We start from the raw sequence: 16,944 nt of genomic DNA, 5'->3' as shown, positions 1-16,944 counted from the left end.
CTCATGCCTGTAGTCCCAGCTACTGGGGAGGCTGGGGCCACCGTGGATAATACAGCCAGGACCCAACTCAAAAAAAAAAACCTATGGAACACTTACATCATTGTTTTCTATCTCGGCAGAAATCAAATAAACACAGTTAGAAGTTACAACAGAAATGTTACTACTGACTTCACAGAAATAACCATCAAAAACTATTATGAACACCTCTACACATACAAACTAGAAAACCTACAAGAGGTGGGTAAATTCTTAGACACATACACCCTCCCAAGACTGAGTCAGGAAGAAATTGATTCCCTAAACAGACCAGTAGTGAGCTCCAAAGTTCGATCAGTAATAAATAGCCTACCCACCAAAAAAAACCCAGGACCTGATGGATTCACAGCAGAATTCTACCAGATGTACAAAGAAACGCTGGTAGCATTCCTACAGATATTATTCATAAAAATTGAGGAGGAAAGACTCCTCCCCAACTTACTCTATGAGGCCAGCATCATGTTGATATCAACAACGGGCAGAGACACAACAACGGAAAACTTCAGGCCACTATCCTTGATGAACATCAATGCAAAAATCCTCAGCAGAATACTTGCAAACCAAATCCAGCAGCACATCAAAAAGCTAATCCACCATGGTCAAGTAGGCTTCATCCCCAGAATGCAAGATTGGTTCAACATACAAATATCAATAAATGTGATTCATCACATGAACAGAGACTAAAGACAAAAAACCACAGTAGATGCAGAAAAGGCCTTCGATAAAATTCAACACCCCTCCATGTTAAAAACTCAGTAACCTAGGTATTGAAGGAACATACCTCAATATAATAGAGCCATCTCTGACAAATCCACAACCAACATTATAGTGCACAGGTGAAAGCTGGAAGCATTCCCCTTGAAAACTGGCACAAGACAAGGCTACCCTTTCTCACCACTTCTATTCAGCATAGTATTGGAAGTCCTAGCCAGAGCAGTCAGGCAAAAGAAAGAAAGAAAGGGCATCCAAATAGGAAGAGAGAAAGTCAAACTATCTGTTTGTAGACAACATGATTCTATATGTAGGAAACCCCATAGTCTGGGCCCAGACACTCACTTTTCAGCTGACAACTTCAGCAGAGCTGCAGGATACAAAAATTAGTGTGTAAAAATGATTAGTATTCTTATACATCAACAATAGCCAGACCGAGAGCCAGATCAGAAAGGCAATCTCATTCACAGTTGCCACAGACCTTCCCCGCTCCCACACACACACACCCTAGAAATACAGCTAACCAGGGAGGTGAAAGATATATGCAATGAGAATTACAAAATACTGTTCAAAGAAATCAGAGAAGACACAAACAAATAGAAAAACAACCCATGCTCATGAATAGGAAGAATCAGTATCATGGAAATGGCTGTAGTGCCCAAAGCAATGTACAGATTCAATACTATTCCTATCAGACTACCAATGACATTTTTCACAGAACTAGAAAAACCTATTTTAGAATTTATATGGAACCAAAAATAGCCAAGGCAGTCCTAAGCAAAAAGAACAAAGCTGAAGGCATCACGTTACCCTACTTCAAACTATACTACAAGGCTACAGTAACCAAACAGCATGATACTGGTACAAAACAAGCACATTGAGCAATGGAACAGAATAGAGAGCCAGAAATAAGGCCACGTATCTGCAACCATCTGATCTTTGACAAAGCTAACAAAACGAAGCAATGGGAAAAAAACTCGCTATTCAGTAAATGGTGCTGGGATAACTGGCTAGCCATATGCAGAAAATTGAAGGTGGACTCCTTCTTTATACCATGTACAAAAATCAACTCAAGATGGATTAAAGACAGATGTAAAATCCAAAACTACAAAATCCCTGGAAGACAACCTAGGCAGTATCATCCTGGACCTAGGAATGGGCAAAGATTTGATGACGAAGATACCAAAAGCCATCGCAACAAAAGCAAAAATTGACAAGTGGGATCTAATTAAACTTTTTTTTTGAGATGGAGTCTCACTCTGTCGCCCAGGCTGGAGTGCAGTGGCCGGATCTCAGCTCACTGCAAGCTCCACCTCCCGGGTTTACGCCATTCTCCTGCCTCAGCCTCCTGAGTAGCTGGGACTACAGGCGCCCACCACCTCGCCCGGCTAGTTTTTTGTATTTTTTAGTAGAGACGGGGTTTCACCGTGTTAGCCAGGATGGTCTCGATCTCCTGACCTCGTGATCCGCCCGTCTCGGCCTCCCAAAGTGCTGGGATTACAGGCTTGAGCCACCGTGCCCAGCCTAAAAGCCATCGCAACAAAAGTAAAAATTGACAAGTGGGCTCTAATTAAACTTAAAGAGCTTCCATACAGCAAAAGAAACTATCAACAGAGTAAACAGACAACCCACAGAATGGGAGAAAATTTTTGCAAACTATACCGTTGACAAAGGTCTAATATGCAGCATTTATAAGGAGCTTAAATTTACAGGAGAAAAACAATCCTATTAAAACGTGGACAAAGGACACAAACAGACATTTCTCGAAAGAAGACATACATGGGGCCAACAAACGTAAAAAAAGCTCAATATCACTGATCATTAGAGAATTGCAAATCAAAACCACAATGAGATACCATCTAACACCAGTCAGAATGGCTATTACTAAGAACTAAAAAAATAAGAGATGCTGTCAAGGTTGCTGAGAAAAGGGATCGCTTAAAACCGTTGGTGGGAGTGTAAATCAGTTTAACCGTTGTGGAAAGCAGTATGGCAATTCATCAAAGAGCTAAAAACAGATACACCGTTAGACCCAGCAATCCCATTACTGGGTATATATCCAGTGGAATATAAAGCATTCTGCCATAAAGACACATGCATGTGAATGTTCATTGCAGCACCATTCACAATATCAAAGACATGGAATCAACCCAAATGCCCATCAATGACAGATTGAATAAAGAAAATGTGGTACATATACACTGTGAAATGTTATGTAGCCATGAAAAAGAATAAGATCGTCCTTAGCAAACTAATGCAGGAACAGAAAACCAAATACCACATGTTCTTGCTTATAAATGGGAGCTAAAAGATAACTTATGAACACAAAGAAGGAAACAACAGACACTGGGGTCTACTTTGTAGGGGGTTGGAAGGAGGGAGAGGAGCAGAAAACATAACTCTTGGACACTGGCCTTAATACCTAGGTGATGAAATAATATGTACAGCAAACCTCCATGATGTGTTTAACTACGTAGCAAACCTTCACATGTACCCCCCAAACCTAAAATAAAAGTTTAAAAAGACCAAATACTTCTGCTTGGCACATGTTCTTCTCTAGGCGAGACACAATGGTTATGCACAACGGTCACTGCTTAACTATTATTAACACTTAACAGTGCACACTTAACAGTGTGAGTACTTAAAAAAAAAAAAAACTTCTTATTTGACATAATTTCAGACTTAGAGAAAATATGTAAGAATGGCACCAAAATTCTTGTACACCTTCACTCAAATATTCTAAATTTTAACATTTTACCACATTTACTTTATCCTCTCTTCCTTTTCCTTCCCATACATGCATATGTGTATGTGTATGTTTGTGGATATATGCTTTTTTCTGAACTGTTTAGAGTAAGTTGCAGATATGTTGCCCATTTACCTCTAAATTCCTAAGTTGCTTAGTGTGTGTTTTCCGAAGATGAGAGCATTCTTTTATGTAACCACAGTTCAGTTTATAGTTATCAAAATTAGGAAATTGTATATTGATACAGTACTGTTACCTAATCTGCAGACTTATCCAGATTTTGCCAATTGCTTTAATGTCCTTTATAAGAAAATAATTCTATATAGAATTAAGTGATTTGGCTGGGCGCGGTGGCTCAAGCCTGTAATCCCAGCACTTTGGGAGGCCGAGACGGGCGGATCATGAGGTCAGGAGATCGAGACCATCCTGGATAACCCAGTGAAACCCCGTCTCTACTAAAAAATACAAAAAAAAATTAGCCGGGCGAGGTGGCGGGCGCCTGTAGTCCCAGCTACGCAGGAGGCTGAGGCAGGAGAATGGCGTGAACCCGGGAGGCGGAGCTTGCAGTGAGCTGAGATCCGGCCACTGTACTCCAGCCTGGGCGACAGAGCCAGACTCCGTCTCAAAAAAAAAAAAAAAAAAAAAAAGAAGTGATTTGGTTGTCATGTCTTTTTTGTCTCATGTAGTATATACTAGTCTTTGAATTTCATGACCTTAACATTTTAGAATGTGTTGCTAGGTGTTGCCAAATTCCTCTATAGGTTAGAGATTGATTTTTATCCTCTGTGATTACAGGCTAGTTATCACAGTTTGGGTTTGTTCGCCAATAAGTTATAATTAGATGTTGGCCAAATTTGTTGTTTGGGTTTAATGACCAATTTGGTGCTTTTTCTTGTGCTTTATATAGAGCATGCTACCCTTATGAACTAAGAAGAATAACATTCTCAGATGGTTTCAGTAAATTAAAGCCTTATCCTTAAAATGTAAGCCGGTTATCTGCAACACTTCATTTCCAGCCTTCCTGGATAACTTCTGTGTTTGTGTGCAAGTTCCACATGTGACATACATAGCAAGTTATAAGAGAAATAAATAACTGGAGTCCTAAAAGTCTGACATGCAGTATTAAAGAGTAATATAGCCCTTCTGACTAGGAGTGTTCTACCATGAATTTCAGTTTCTCAAAGGTTTGGGAACTTTCATGTTTCTTAGTTTTATAGACTTGAACCAGCTCCTGATAGAGTGTTTTAAATACAGTGGCTTAGTTGTTGCTTACTCAGAGATAGAATAATAGAATGTTACCCTTAGAAAGGATCTTAGTTATTGTCCAAATGTCTTATTTTACCGAGGCCCAAGGATGTTGATGGCCTGTCCAGAAGAGGTTCGCATAAGTAGCAACAAAAATGGGACTAGAATGAATAGCTTTTTCGCAAAATTGGGGGTGACAGAAATTATAAATTTTAGGTTTTGCTAAGTATCAAAGAATGAACTTCATTATGGAAAGGTTGTTCAAGCATATGAATCGGTATTATTGTGTTACCCTATATTAAAAATTCTTTTTTTTTTTTTTTTTTTGAGACGAATCTTGTTCTGTCGCCCAGGCTGGAGTGCAGTGGCGCGATCTCGGCTTACTGCAGGCTGCACCTCCCGGGTTCACGCCATTCTCCTGCCTCAGCCTCCCGAGTAACTGGGACTACCGGCACCCACCACCACACCCGGCTAATTTTTTGTATTTTTAGTGGAGACAGGGTTTCACCGTGTTAGCCAGGATGGTCTCTATCTGCTGACCTTGTAATCCACCAGCCTCGGCCTCCCAAAGTGCTGGGATTACAGGTGTGAGCTGCCGCGCCCGGCCTAAAAATTCTTTAAATAGAACATAAAAGTGTGCAGATTATGGGATGGATTTCTAGAGTATATGAACACATCCATGCAGCCACCATTCTGTGCAAAAAAACAGAATATTACAGAAACCCCTCTGTGCCTCTTAGAAAAATAACTATCCTGAAAACAACATGTGTTAATTTTTTTTGTTTGGGACTGTTATGTAAGTGGAATAATGCAAAATATATTTTTATGTTTGGCTTTGGCTCAAAATTGTTTGCACAATTCATGACTGTAAATGGAGTAGCAGTTCTCAGAGTGTGACTGTTTTGTTATGGGATAAGAGGGGCAAATTCACAGTTTTCCAAAAAGTCTATTAAAATATCCTGTCCTTTTTTAGTTACATATCTGTATAAGGCTAGATTTTTCTTCATATGCTTTGACCAAAACAATGTGTCTTAACAAGTTGAATACAGAACCAGGTGAGAGTCCTGCTGTTTCTGTTAAGCCAGACATGAGAAATATATAAATATAAAAACTATGCCATTCTCATTAAAATTTTTTTACAAAATAGTTATTTTTTTACCAAAAATGTTACTCATGTTAATATGTAGTGGTTTTACTATTGCCATTTTAAAGTAAATTAATAAGTATTTTAAAATTTTTTAGTTTCAATATCTAATATTGCAAATATCAACAGATATAACCACATAAACAAAATTCATTAGAGTTTCTCATAACTTTTAAGACTGAGAAAGGATTCTGGAACCAAAACGTTTGAGTCACTGACGTAATATTATTTAATTTACAATTCTGTCATAAGTAATGATGTTGAGCTCCTTTTCATGTGCTTGTTGTCCATTTGAATATCCTCTTTTCTAAAGTGCCCGCTAAGCCCTTTGCTCATTTTTTAATTGGGTTATCTTTTAATAATTGATTTATAGTCCTCACCCCTTATTTTCTGTCCTGGTTAAGAAGTTCGGAAGATAATTTTCTCATTTTATCTTCTAGATTCTTTGTTGTTTTTGCCTTTTCACAGTTAGATCTAAAATTCACATGGAATTGATTTTTGTGTATGATGAAGTAAAGGTCAGATTGAATTCCCCTATGGATATTCAGTGTACCAAACCTTGTATTTACTTATTTTTTTGAGACAGTCTTGCTCTGTCTCCCAGGGTGGAGTGCGGTGGCACGATCTCAGCTTATTGCAGCCTCTGCCTCATGGGTTCAAGCAGTTCTCCTGTCTCAGCCTCTCGAGTAGCTGGGACTACAGGCGTGCGCCATCATACCCAGCTCATTTTTGTATTTTTAGTAGAGATGGGGTTTTGCTACGTTGTTCAGGCTGGTCTCTGACCCCTGAGACCCCTAAGTGATCACCCATCTTAGCCTCCCAAAGTGGTTGGATTACAGGTATGAGCCACCGTGCCTGGCTCCAAACATCATTTATTGTCATTACTTTTAACCAGCAAATCTAATCACAGAAAAACATTTTCTTCCAAATAGTAGTATCATGGCTTTAGAGAAAGCATTAAATGTTTGTTAAAGTAACTCATGTTAATGTCTAATGGTGTTTTACTTTACAGTTTTAAAGAAAATATATTTAATAATTACGTTAATGTGAATTTTAAAATAATTTTAAACCTTCAAAGAAAAATGAAATACAAATGCGGTAGTATTCAGTTTTACTAGGTTAAGGTATTCTGGGCTTTAGCCAGTTGTTGTTTGTAATATTCATCTATTTAAAACATGACTTTCTGTTAACGGTGTAGAGCAGTATTTTATCATGTTGCCTTTAAAGTAAAAGTGGATATCGCAGAATTCATTCCAAACTATTTACTTTTCAGGAAACGTTTTGATGGTAAATTACAATCAGAATCAACTAATAATGGAAAAAATAAGAGGGATGTAGATTTCGAAGGTACAGATGAACCCGTTTTTGGAAAGAAGCCCAGGATAGAAGAGTCAATAACTGAAGACTTAAGGTAATATTTCCAAAGTCCTAAATGTTAATAACTCATAATTCAGGTGGTTGCATGAGATTTTAAAACTTGTTTCCATGTTGCTACTTAGATATATGCCTGTGTTCAAGAAATGAAGGTATTCTTTCTATTTTTATACAGGCATGTAAATATAGAACACTTACTGAAGTTTGGGGAATTGGAAAGCAATATAGAAAATACTCATCTTTTAATACTTTAGAATCCAGTTTTGAGAAAAAAATCTTAACACCTGATTTTTTTTTTTTTAAAAGAAATACATTTTCTTTATGTGTTAATGCCTCAGGAAGAGGATAACTGGAAGAGTGGAATAAAAGAAAAAAATAAAGCTAACTCAGTAGAAGGAATAAGTGGGAAGGAACATTAGAGGGAATTAGATTTTCATTGTTGCATGTAAAGTGGCTGTGCATCTCAAGACTCCTGCTATGGTCATCTGTGGCTGGAATTGCTGGTATTTATCTGATGTTGGAAGCTGGAACTTTCTAAATGTTGATGCCAGTACCCTTGGCTGACCTGTTTTCTATTGTGGTAATGATCTTACAACTTTGCTTCTCCCTTCTAATGTGCCATATTCGAACTTGGCACTACCATGAAGAGTTTACAATTTCTGTAGTTTTTTTTTTTTTTTAAACCAGTTAACGTTCGTTATAGTTAGTAAAATTATCTCCTATAAATGGTGATAGATGTGTCACTGGAATATTTAAGATGCTTCGTTTTCCCAGGCTACTATAATAAGTTACAAAATAATATTTTGTAGTTTAAAGTCATTGTTACTTGTTTGTAACTTTTGAGTTTGTCCAAAGTAGTAGTATTGACTTAAATCTCAGAAGTACAGTAAGATAATGAATCTAGCACAGAAATACATCTATTTTTCTTCAGTTTATTCAGTTTTGCCTTTTCAGAGTCTAAACAGATGAGCATAATGTAGGATTTTGATGAGAATAAGGAACTTTTTTTTTTTTTTTGAGGCATTGTCTCACTCTGTCACCCAGGCTGGAGTGCAGTGGTGTGATCATAGCTCACTGCAGTCTAAACCTCCCCAGGGTCAAGTGATTCTCCTGCCTCAACCTCTTGAGTAGCTGGGACTACAGGTGTGTGCCACCACGTGTGCTAATTTTTGAGTTTTTTGTAGTGAGGTTTTGCCGTATTGCCCAGGCTGGTCTTGAACTCCTGGGCTCAAGTAATCCACCCACTTCAGCCTCCCAAAATGTTGGGATAATAGGTGTGAGCCACTGTGCCTGGCCAGGAACACCTCTATAAATAATAGCAACAAATGAATTGGGCTAGTTTATTTTATACTTTTTATTGTGCAATGGTTTATAACCAGCTTATGTTTTGAAGTGGTGACAGTGCTTGGTAGAGGTACTTTTTATTCAAAAGAGTTGTTAGAACTAAGCTGACATAATTATTTGAATAATCCTTGGCATTATGTTCTGTATCTGTAATAAAGGATGTTAACTGGTCATTTTTAATTTTCAGGGTGTATTTGCATAATGTGAAAACATTTCTATGTATTCTTAATAGCCAAAGTTTTTCCTGTGTGGAATACTGATGATTGGACATTGTCATTTTCCTTAACAATGCGATGTGAGGCTTATTATCAAATTATAGAAAAGTAATTTATTTTTGTGTAACTTTAAACAATATTTTTTTTAAGTTTGGCAGACCTGATGCCCAGAGTCAAGGTACAATCAGTTGAAACTGTTGAAGGGTGTACACATGAGGTAAGCACAAACAACATACAGAAGGTTAGTGTTATAAATGGGATTTTTCTTTGGACTATCTAGTATGATGATCAGCAGACAGTTTAGCCTTGAGGGCCTTGGAAACAATAAATAGTTTCCATGGGGTACCTAGTGGAAGAGTTGGGGCTTTGTAATTAAACTTGGGTTCAGATCCTCCCCCAGCATTTTTCCTAACTATAATCTTGGGTAAGTTTCTTATTTTAACAATCTTTTTTTTTTTTTTTTTTTTTTTTTTTTGGCAGAATTTCACTGTTATCACCCAGGCTGGAGTGCAATGGCACGATCTCGGCTCACTGCAACCTCTGCCTCTTGGGTTCAAGCGATTCTCCTGCCTCAGCCTCCTGGGTAGCTGGGATTACAGGCACGCACCACCACGCCCGGCTAATTTTTGTATTTTTAGTAGAGACAGGGTTTCACTCTCTTGGCCAGGCTGATCTCAGACTCCTGACCTCGTGATCCACCTGCCTCAGCCTCCTAAAGTGCTGGGATTACAGGCGTGAGCCACCATGCCAGGCCAATCTTGGGTAAATTTCTTAACTTGTTTATTAAAAAACATTGTTTTTTTGAAGTTTTTAAATTTGTGATAAAGGGATCTACCTAGTGGTGTGGTTGTGAGGATTATAGAAGTAAATTAGGTAAAGTACCTAGCATAAAGTAGGTGTTTAGAACATTCCTACTCCTAAAGTTAAGTAACAGTGCTACTTTTGAAGGTTCCATGCTATTTCAAGTCTTGCGCCATTGACTGGTAAATTGCAGTTTCTTTGTTCTGCCACAAGATGGTGGTCAGTGATAGCTTGTATCCATTTAGAAGTGAGAATTTATACACATTAGGGACATAATGGAACTATAACACTGTTTTCTTCTCAAAACTTTTTATTATAGTATAAACATTATAGCAAGTTATTTTTATAGGTAATTGGAGAATCTCATTAAAAGTGTATTGAATAAGCAGAGTAATCCAAATTAACAAAAAGGCTTTTGATGTAGGTTTAGAACCTTATCTTTTTTAAAAAAAAACTTTAGATTCAGGAGGTACATATGCAGGTTTGATTTTTTTTTTTTTTTTTTTTTTAAGAGTCTAACTGTGTCGTCCAGGCTGGAGTGCAGTGATGCGATCTCAGCTCACTGCAACCTCCGCATCCCAGACTCAAGCAATCCTTCTGCCTCAGCCTCCCAAGCAGCTGGGATTACAGGTGCATGCCACCACGCCTGGCTAATTTTTTTTATTTTTTAGTTTTTATTTTTATTTTTAGTAGAGACTGAGTTTCACCATGTTGGTCAGGCTGGTCTCAAACTCCTGACTTCAGGTGATCCACCCGTCTTGGCCTCCCAAAGTGCTGGGATTACAGGCGTGAGGCACTGTGCCTAGCCATATGCAGGTTTGTTACATGGGTATATTGTGTGATGCTGAGGTTTGGGCTTCAGTTGAACCTGTCACCCAAATAGTGAACATACTACCCAATAGGTATTAAATAGTTTTTCAACCCTTTCCCACTTTCACTTCCTGCTTTTGGAGTCCTCAGTGTCTATTGTTCCTATGTTTATGTCCATGTGTACCCTATGTTTAGCTTTCACTAAACATAGCAAGAATTATGCAGTATTTGATTTTCTGTTTCTGCATTAAATCACTTAGGATGATGGCCTCCAGCTGCATCCATATTACTGCAAAGGACATGATTTTTAGAAATTTATCTTTTAAAATATTTATTTTTCTACCAAAAGTCTCTTATGTTTTAGAAATAGTACATAGTGTCTGACAGATGCGATGTCCATTTGATCATTCAAGATATGTTAGACCCTATTTAGTTATCTGGGCTTATAAAAGATGGAAAAACATAAACATGACTGGGCGCGGTGGTTCACATCTGTAATCCCAGCACTTTGGGAGGGTGAGGCAGGCAGATTGCCTGAGGTCAGGAGTTTGAGACCAATCTGGCCGGCATGGTGAAACCCCATCTCTATGAAAAATACAAAAAAAATTAGCTGAGCGTGGTGGTGTGTGCCTGTAATCCCAGCTACTCAGGAGGCTGAGGCAGGGAAATTGTTGAACCAGGGAGGTGGAGGTTGCAGTGAGCTGAGATCGCACCACTGTACTCAAGCCTGGGCAGCAGAGCAAGACTCTGTCTCAAAAATAAATAAATAAATAGATAAATAAATAAATAAACTCTATTTTCAAGAGGTCAAAAGCCCTTTCTGTGCTCCATGATTATCTTTAAGCCCACCGTTTTGTCACTTCTTACTTTCTCAGCAGGGTGACTTTTCCTCTTCACAGGCTTGAGGATATCAAGTTGAAATGTCCTCTGATTATAACCTCCATCACCAAGGCTATTTGCACCTGTCACATTCCCCTTCCAGACTAAGGATGGTTGTTCTGCCAGTGTTGTTGGTTGTATCTTATCCTATCTCCACAAAGACTTTATTTATTTTTAATTATTATACTTTAAGTTCTGGGGTACATGTGCAGAATGTGCAATTTTGTTACATGGGTATACACGTGCCACAGTGGTTTGCTGCACCCATCAACTTGTCAACCTTCGTTAGGTATTCCTCCTAATGCTATCCCTCCCCTAGCCTCCCACCCCTCTACAGGCCCCGGTGTGTGATGTTCCCTGCCCTGTGTCCATGTGATCTCATTGTTCAACTCCCACCTAGGAGTGAGAACATGCAGTGTTTGGTTTTGTGCTCTTGTGATAATTTGCTGAGAATGACGGTTTCCAGCTTCATTCATGTCCCTGCAAAGGACATGAACTCATCAACTTTTATGGCTGCATAGTATTCCATGGTGTATATGTGCCACATTTTCTTTATTCAGTCTGTCATTGATGGACATTTGGCTTGGTTCCAAGTCTTTGCTGTTGTGAATAGTGCCGCAATAAACATACATATGCATGTGTTTTTGTAGTAGCATGATTTATAATCCTTTGGGTATATACCCAGTAATGAGATTGCTGGGTCAAATGGTATTTCTAGTTCTAGATCCTTGAGGAATCGCCACACTGCACAAAGACTTTATTAATTTCGTTTTCCCTTAACTATCTCTAGAGTCTCCTTTTTTCTAATTGCCATTCCCTGTCAGCATATGAGCATTCAAAAGTTTCTCTTTTTGTTCTATGTTGTTTTCTACTCACTGTGTTGTTATTCTTCTGTGTTGTAGTAGTTTCAACTTTAATAAATACACAGTTTCTTCAGGGAAATAAACATCAGCTTTCAATTATTACCTGTAGACAGCAAGTAGATGTAATTTTTGAGTGTCGAAACTAGCTTTTTGCCTTGTTCTTAAAGACAGTTATTTGATTTACAGTGTCTGAGACAGTTGAAGTTCATCATTCTAGTTCATCAGTTTTATTTTCCAAACAATCATTCTTTATGGAATGCTAAATACATCAGTTGTCAAATAGTTGGTGAGGTGTTTTGTTTTGTTTCTTTTTTACTTTGTTATCAGGTTGCGCTTCCTGCAGATGAAGATTATTTACCACTTAAACCTCGAGTTGGAAAAGCTGCTAAGGTCTGTACTTTGGGTGATACAGTTAATATATAGTTTTGTGAGACTCTCTTTTTCTTAAAATTCTTGTTTCAGGCCGGGCGCGGTGGCTCAAGCCTGTAATCCCAGCACTTTGGGAGGCCGAGACGGGCGGATCACGAGGTCGGGAGATTGAGACCATCCTGGCTAACACGGTGAAACCCCGTCTCTACTAAAAAAATACAAAAAACTAGCCGGGCGAGGTGGCGGGCGCCTGTAGTCCCAGCTACTCGGGAGGCTGAGGCAGGAGAATGGCGTAAACCCGGGAGGCGGAGCTTGCAGTGAGCTGAGATCCGGCCACTGCACTCCAGCCTGGGCAACAGAGTGAGACTCCGTCTCAAAAAAAAAAAAAAAAAAAAAAAAAATTCTTGTTTCAAATGAGATTTTTATATTTCCCAGAACATACATATGTATGTATCAAAAACAAGCCAACCAAAGACAAATATAGTGAGAACGGAATCAGTTAACAGCTATGCTGGAAACCAGCCATCACGTGATGAGATTTTAAAATATTAAAGTTGTGATTCTCAACCTTTTAAAAGAATGTAATGAAAGTTATCAGCCTTTCTACAGAAAAAAATACATGCGTACTAGTTTTTGCCTATTAGTTTTAGGGTTTTAACAGGCTTCTAATGAAACCCGAACTCTGCTTTTATTAGACGGGTTTTGAAGGCCTGGTAGACCTTAAAAGGCCAAGAAATTTTAAGGTTTAATTTTCCAAGTAATTTTCTGTAAATAAAAAAGGCAGTATGGTAGAGTATGCATAAACTCTTAAAGTCTAATAGATGTAATATTCTGCCTCTACAGAGTGAACTTTACTGAGAGACTTCACTTTTTAGAGCCTCAGAGTTCCTGCCTATGAAAGGAAATAATATCTATGATAGGGGTTGTTGTGAAAATTAGTAATAATATATGGAAAATGTGTTACATAGTGCCTGGCCACAGAGCTTGTTTTTGATAAATGGTAATGATTATTTTGTTATTAATATAATACGTACCAACATAATGTAATAATCGAAAGATTAGAGAGCAGAATTAGCTTCTATGTTGTTTGGCCAAAAATGTAGTTTACTGTTCCTTATTTTCACTAATGTGTAGTATTATGTTTTCTAAATAGAATTATAAAGGAATACTCCCAGAATGCTTTGGGGGGTAGCCTGCTTGTGTTTTGATTTTAAGTATGCTCTGATACGACTAGATGTTTTTATGCAGATACTAATATTTTGTTTTTACAGGAATACCCATTCATTCTTGATGCTTTTCAAAGAGAAGCCATTCAGTGTGTTGACAATAATCAGTCTGTTCTAGTATCTGCACATACATCAGCGGGAAAAACAGTATGCGCCGAGTGAGTAGCTTTCTTTTTAAAATCACTTTGTGTCTTATTTCACTCTTTAGAAATTTCTTTTTTGTTGTTTGTTTAATTTCTGCAAGTAAAGATGGTTTTACTTGTCCCTTTTGAACAATGTCTTGTCTTATTGAACCTTTAATATAGTGTTTAATTGAAGTAATAAAAGAGGACATTCTTTTCTTGTTCCTCATATTAGGAGAAAAACACTCAGGCTTTCATTATTAAGCATGATATTACCTGTTGGTTTTTCACAGATGCTTTTTATTTATCAGTTTGAGGAACTTCTGTTCCTAGTTTGCAGAGATTTTGTTTGCGTATGTATGTATGTCTGTGTGTATAAAATATTTAGATACTAGATTTTGTCAAGTGCTTTTTTTGCATCTATTGACGTGATTTTTTTTTTTTTCTTCTGTGCAGTCATGGCTCGCTGCAGCCTTGACCTCTGGGCTCGGGCAATCTGCCTGCCTCAGCCTCCCTAGTAGATGGTACTAAAAGCATGCACCATCACACCTGTCTAATTTTTTATTTTTGTTGAGAGACAACACAGGGTCTCACGCTCAAACAGGCTGGTCTCAAACTCCTGGGGTCAAGCAGTCGTCCCACCTTGGCCTCCCAAATTGCTGGGATTACAGGCATGAGCTACTATGCCTGGCCATGTTTTTGATATGTTTCTTAAATAATAATATGTTTCTTAAATAATTTGACATGTCTGATAAGTGACGTTTGATCTTGTTTTCTGTACAGCATCATTTCCCTTTTATCTGAAGAAATGCCTTTAGCATTTTATTATAGTGCAGTTCTACTGATGACAAAATCTTTTACTTTTTTATTTTTGAGAGGTATTTTCCTTTGGTATAGAATTGTAATTTTCTTTTAAGACTGGCTTTTGACTTGCATAGTTTATGACAAGAAATCCCAGTATACCTTTGATCCTCTGTACATAATGTGTCTTTTTTCCTCTGGCTGCTTTTAATATTTATTTTGATCATTGATTTTAAGCAGTTTGTTTTTTATGTACCTTGTTGTTATTTTTGCATTTTTTTTCTTGTCTTAGGGTTTGTTTTTGCAGTCCTCAGTGCTCTTGTTCAAGGACTCTATATTGGGCCACTTAAAGTTGTCTCAATACTCACTGATACTATATTCATTTTTTTTTCTTTTGAGTTTCAGTTTTGGGTCATTTTTGATGCAATGTCTTTAAATTTATTAATCTTTGCTTCTAAATTTTCAAATCTGTTAATCTCATTGAGTGCTGCTTTTTTTTTTTTTTTTTTTTTTTTTTTTTTTTTTTTTTTTGAGGCAGGGTCTTGCTCTGTCACCCAGGCTGGAGTGCAGTGGCACAAATACAGCTCATTTGCATTCTCAAACTTCTGGGCGCAGGCAGTCCAACTCAGTCTCCCGAGTAGCTGGGACCGCAGGCATGCGCCACCATGACTGGCTAAGTTTTTGATAATTTGTGGGGATGAAATCTTGCTATGTTGCCTACACTGGTCTCAAACTCCTGGGCTCAGGTGATTATCCTGCCTTGGTCTCCAAAAGTGCTGGGCTTACAGGCATGAACTGAATGCATTTTTCATCTCAGATATTATATTTTCTTTGCTAGAAGTTCAGTTTATTTTTGTTTTCTTCCATGTCTTAGCTTTTTTTAGCTTCCTTTTTTTTCTTAATGTTTTCTTCTATTTCTAGTTTATAGAAATGCAATCCTATCTTCTTGAACAGATAGGGTACAGTTACAAAAACTTTAAATGTCCTTGTTACTATTTTTATCTGTGTTATTTCCTGGTCTCATTGATGGGTTGACTTTCCTGCTTCTTTGGTTTTTTTTTTTTTTTAATCACTGACTTCTTGATTATAATGTGACTGAGATAGTTTTTTTTTTTCCCCTCATGTTTCTTATACTTGAGTTTGTAGGGTTTCTTAGATGTGTGGATTTGTTATAGTTTTCATTAAATTGGGGGAAATTTCAGACATTTTTTACTGCAAATATTGCCCTTACCTTTATTTCTTTGAGGACTCCGGTTATACTTACATCAGGCCCCTTTAAGTTGTTCACAGCCCACTGAAGCTGTGCTTATTTATTATAATTTTATTTTTGGTTTCTGTGTTTCATTTTGGATAGTTTCTATTGCTGTGACTTCAGGTTTATTCACTGTTTTTTTTTTTTAATTGCAATGTCTTAATCTGCTTTTAATACTAGCCAGTGTGTTTTTTAACCTCAGACACTTAAGAGTTTTCATCTGTAAAATTTTGATTTGGGTCTTTTGGTGTTTTCCGTTTTTTTACTTAACATGCTGTTTAATTTTCCTCAACTTTCTTGAGCATATAGAGTATTGTTATAGTAACTTTTAATATCCTTGTTTACTAATTCTATCATCTGTCTCATTTTTGGATCTGATTTTATTGATTTTTTAAAAAATTTCATTATAGACTGTGTTTTCCTGCATGTTGACATACCTGATACTTTTTTATTGCATGCCAAAACGTTGTGAGTTTTACCTTGTTGGGTACTGAATACTTTTGCATTTTTGTACATATTTATGAGATTTGTTCTGAGGTATAATTAAGTTGCTTGGAAAAAATATCCTTTTTTTTTTTTTTTTTTTTTGAGACGGAGTCTCACGCTGTTGCCCAGGCTGGAGTGCAGTGGCGCGATCTCGGCTCACTGCAAGCTCCGCCTCCCGGGTTCCCGCCATTCTCCTGCCTCAGCCTCCTGAGTAGCTGGGACTACAGGCGCCCGCCACCGCGCCCGGCTAATTTTTTGTATTTTTAGTAGAGACGGGGTTTCACTGTGGTCTCGATCTCCTGACCTCGTGATCCGCCCGCCTCGGCCTCCCAAAGTGCTGGGATTACAGGCTTGAGCCACCGTGCCCGGCCGAAAAAATATCCTTTTGAGGCTTACTTTTATGACTTTTTTAGGCGTGGCTAGAATAGTGTTTAGCTAGGGCTGATTTTCCCCACTACTTAGTCAGTATTTTTCTCAGTATTCTATGCAGTGTCTTGTGAATTCTGAGGTTTTCCATTCT

The 16,944-nt window shown here is 37.8% G+C and overlaps 1 protein-coding gene and 1 long non-coding RNA gene across 2 annotated transcripts in view; one reads left to right on the top strand and one right to left on the bottom strand.

Annotated features, from left to right (window-relative positions):
* The window catches only part of MTREX (Mtr4 exosome RNA helicase), a 126,627-nt gene that overhangs the window by 8,025 nt on the left and 101,658 nt on the right, over positions 1-16,944 (top strand). Inside the window, exons 2-5 of the mRNA XM_011771936.3 lie at positions 7,156-7,293; positions 8,966-9,032; positions 12,496-12,558; positions 13,809-13,921. Coding sequence (XP_011770238.1) covers positions 7,156-7,293; positions 8,966-9,032; positions 12,496-12,558; positions 13,809-13,921 — 381 coding nt within the window. The remainder of the gene's footprint in view (positions 1-7,155; positions 7,294-8,965; positions 9,033-12,495; positions 12,559-13,808; positions 13,922-16,944) is intronic.
* The window catches only part of LOC139363880 (uncharacterized), a 55,115-nt gene that overhangs the window by 7,500 nt on the left and 30,671 nt on the right, over positions 1-16,944 (bottom strand). The window lies entirely within an intron of this gene.

Source organism: Macaca nemestrina, chromosome 6, assembly GCF_043159975.1.
Source record: "Macaca nemestrina isolate mMacNem1 chromosome 6, mMacNem.hap1, whole genome shotgun sequence".
NCBI classification, from domain to species: domain Eukaryota; kingdom Metazoa; phylum Chordata; class Mammalia; order Primates; family Cercopithecidae; genus Macaca; species Macaca nemestrina.
This window is presented reverse-complemented; position numbering and strand designations above follow the sequence as displayed.